We start from the raw sequence: 3494 nt of genomic DNA, 5'->3' as shown, positions 1-3494 counted from the left end.
TGGCAGCTTGTTATGTCTTAACCAATCTAGGTAGGGTGTCCGCCAGTCCCAATCATCTGACTGGTCAGCTGACTGATCATCCGGCTGGCCATCTGTCTGGCCGGCTAGCTGGTCGTCTGGCTGGCCAACTGCCTGGCCATCTGTGGTTTTCTAAACTGTCACCTCACCTTGCTGGTCCTCCAGTTCTCTCATGTCCACCTCTTCTAATTTTTGGATAGAAGGTTCCAGCATGTGCGCGATGGGGATATTGGACAGCTCGGTTTGCTTGAAGGGGTCCCCCGAGTTGAATAGGCATCTGCTTCCACATTTTGGTCTATGGGATCCGCTTAAGCTTGCAATCTTTGAATTTCTGTTTTTAGCTCCTTTGCCACCTTTAAGTTGGCGATCATCTTTGAGTCCCTGGCTATAAATTCACCGTTCATATGGTTAACTATTAGCAAAGAGTCACTGAATATTTGTAGGTTCCTGACTCCCAACTCCAGGGTTAGTTGCATTCCTAATATTAACGCTTCGTATTCTGTTTCATTGTTTGTTTCCTTAAATTCACATCTCACTGCTTGTGCTATCAGATCCCCCTGTGGTGAACGTAGGATAAGTCCTACACCCGCCCCCCTTTGGTTGGAGGCTCCATCGATGTACATCTGTAGACTTCTGCCTCCCTTTTCCCTTTGAGGGTCAAGATCTCTTCGTCTGCCAGGTTCTGGATAACTGGGCTGAAGTCTGACATGAAGTCTGCCAGTGCCTGCGACTTGATTGCTGTTCTTGGGTCATATCTGATGTCGTATCCACTAAGATGTATGAACCACTTTGACATTCTGCATGACAGCTCAGGTTTCCTCATTATGGATTTTAATGGGTAATTGGTTACAACATGTATGGTGTGAGACCCAAAGTAGGGGCACAGTTTGTAAGATGCAACTACAAGTGCTAGTACTAACTTTTCGAGAGATGTGTACCTGGTCTCTGCTGGCAGCATAGACTTGCTTACGTAGTAGACTAGCTTTTGCTCCTTATCCTGCTCTCTGACTAGGACTGCGCTTACTGCTACCTCTATGACAGCTAGGTAAAGGAACAATGGTTCTCCTGGCTCCGGTTTTGATAGCAGTGGCGGGGTGCTAGGTAGTGCTTCAGCTCCCTGAATGCCTTCTCGTGTTCTGCAGTCCACTCAAACTTCTGGCTCTTTCTTAATATATCGTAGAATAGTCTGCACTTGTCTGAGGATCTTGAGATGAACCTGCTCAAAGCTGCTACCTTACTTGCTAGCCTCTGTACATCCTTTGGTTTTTCTGGTGACTCCAGCTGTAATACAGCTTTAATCTGCTCGATGCTGGCTTCTATCCCTCTTTGAGTAACAATGTAGCCTAAGAATTTGCCAGAGGAAACTCCAAAGGTGCACTTAGACGGGTTTAGCTTCATTTTGTATTCTCTAAGGGTGCTGAATGTTTCTGCTAGATGCTTCATGTGATCCGTAGCCTTCTATGATTTCACCACCATTTCATCAATATATACCTCCATGGTTCTTCCTATTTGTTCTTTGAACATATATACGGTTGACCAGCCTTTGGTATGTGGATCCTACGTTTTTCAGGCCGAAGGGCATGTCATTGTAACAGTATATTCCTCTTTCAGACATGAATGCTGTCTTCTCTTGATCTGCAGGATCCATCGTGATTTGATTGTAACCACTCCAAGCATCCAGGAATGTTAACATTTCATGTCCAGCTGTCGCATCTATCATTGCATCAATGTGTGGTAGCGGGAAAGGGTCCTTAGGACCTGCTTGTTGACTCCTCCCACGTAGGTTGGGATTACTATCTCACCCAACGAGTTGGCTGTCTCTCCACTGAACCCTACCAGTGGGATGGTCTTCTTCTGCAAATCCTTCTCGCTGAACCCCATGTTTTCTATGGTTTTCAGCATAATCAAGTTGACTGAGTTACCAGTATCCACCAGGACCTTTCTTACTGTGCAGTTGGCCATTGGCAGAGTTATGATGAGTGCGTCATGATGCTCTTGCTCGTCACATACGTCTCCTTCGTCAAAAGCAACCGCAGGTAGATCACTGTGGGAAATTCTGCAAGAGGTTTCTAGTCTATCTCCTTTAGTCTCAGTAGCACGCCTTTTGGCTGCTGAATATGTTAATCCACTTATGTCTGAGCCGCCTGTTATCACGTTTATTATCTTGGTGCACTTAGGTGGAGTGGCAGGGTTTATGGAGCCTACCTTATCCTGCTGCTTGTCCCCACGTGGTAATAAGTGGCTCAGTTCTCCCTGCTCATACAGGCGTCTGATCTCCCTTCGTAGTGTGTAGCAGTCTTCCGTGTTGTGGCCAATATCAGGATGGAACTCGCACTTCTTCTTGCTGTCCTTTCACCATGCGTGTTCTTCTACTGGTGGCCTGGGCCATCTTACCCTGTCTCCCATCTCTCTGAGTGCTTTCAGGATTCCTCCGACACTAGTTGTGAATCCATACTCTGCCAGTGTAGGGAGCTGCTGATTTTCTTCTCTGTTGTCTACTTTGTTGACTCCCCTACCATATGGCCGGTACCTCTCATCTTTCGTTCTGGTGGATTTCTTCCTACTTGACTTTTCCATGGCCGATGTTCTGGATATGCTTGGTGTACTTGGTATGCTGACTCTGGCTAGGATATCTTCTTCTAATCTGATTGCAGCCGCTGCCTTTTCTTGTACTGCTTCAAAACTATGACAAGGGTGCATAGTTAGCTGCTTGTATACGTAAGATTCATGGTGGAGGCCCCTCCTGAAGGCTTCTACTACTGTCGACACGTCACACTCCCGTACTGCCACCTTCTCATTGTTAAATCTGGTGTTGTACTCTCCAATGGTCTCTCCACCTCCCTCAACATTTCTGTACAAGTCTCATGCATGCTTCTGTAGCTTCCGGCTGCTTGCAAATTGCTGGGTGAATGCGTTTACCAAGTCGGCAAGCGTGGATATTGACCTGTTAGACAAGCTTACGAACCACCGGAGTGCTAACCCTGACAGTGTGGATCCAAACCCTTTACACATACAGGCTTCTTTTACTTGTTCTACAGCCGTTACTGCCATCATTTTCTACTTGTACTGGCTCATGTGGTCAAAGGGATCTGTCGTGCCATCAAAGAGAGGCATGTTTGGATTTGTGAATCCCTTTGGCATGGCAACGATGGATATGGCATCCACGAATGGCGAGTCAGCATAACTATCTGACGCCGCCTTCTCAAGTGGAGGTGGCAATCCTAGGACCCTACTCTGCATCTCCCTTAGCTCCAGGTACTGCTGGTTGGTCAGGCTTCCTGGGTCCGGGGTCCATCTGTCTACTACCTGCTGACTTGGTGTGCTGCTTCCAAGCCCTAACTCTTGAAGGTTCTGATGCGGCATGGTAGCTAATGGTGTTGAAGTCACATGTGTTCCTTTATGCCAGCTTACCTGCGGGCTACCTGTGGATCTTGCACCAGGCGTGTGGTTAGTTATCATGAAATTATCAACTGGAA

The 3494-nt window shown here is 47.1% G+C and overlaps 1 protein-coding gene across 1 annotated transcript; it reads right to left on the bottom strand.

The window, feature by feature from the left end:
- Positions 1–1059: 1059 nt before the first annotated feature.
- Positions 1060–3069, bottom strand: LOC141607891 (uncharacterized). Its single transcript, XM_074427240.1, has 4 exons — positions 2963–3069; positions 2413–2869; positions 1941–2271; positions 1060–1334 (listed from the first exon to the last, which is right to left on the bottom strand). Exons 1-4 carry the CDS (start codon positions 3067–3069, stop codon positions 1060–1062), a joined length of 1170 nt encoding a protein of 389 aa, XP_074283341.1.
- Positions 3070–3494: the final 425 nt, after the last annotated feature.

The sequence above is a fragment of the Silene latifolia genome, chromosome 10 (assembly GCF_048544455.1).
Source record: "Silene latifolia isolate original U9 population chromosome 10, ASM4854445v1, whole genome shotgun sequence".
NCBI lineage: Eukaryota > Viridiplantae > Streptophyta > Magnoliopsida > Caryophyllales > Caryophyllaceae > Silene > Silene latifolia.
The sequence above is the reverse complement of the archived record's forward strand: the minus strand, read 5'-3'. Positions and strand labels throughout refer to the sequence as shown.

Bases quoted from the DNA above. Each gene is read 5' to 3' on its own strand.
- LOC141607891 (XM_074427240.1), bottom strand. From the start codon at position 3,069: ATGGCAGTAACGGCTGTAGAACAAGTAAAAGAAGCCTGTATGTGTAAA. The intron at 2,272-2,412 runs GTAAGATGGCCC...CTGTATGAGCAG, and splicing joins TCAGAGAGATGGGAGACAGG to GGAGAACTGAGCCACTTATT. The intron at 1,335-1,940 runs GTAACTCAGTCA...AAAGAGGGATAG, and splicing joins AAAGGTCCTGGTGGATACTG to AAGCCAGCATCGAGCAGATT.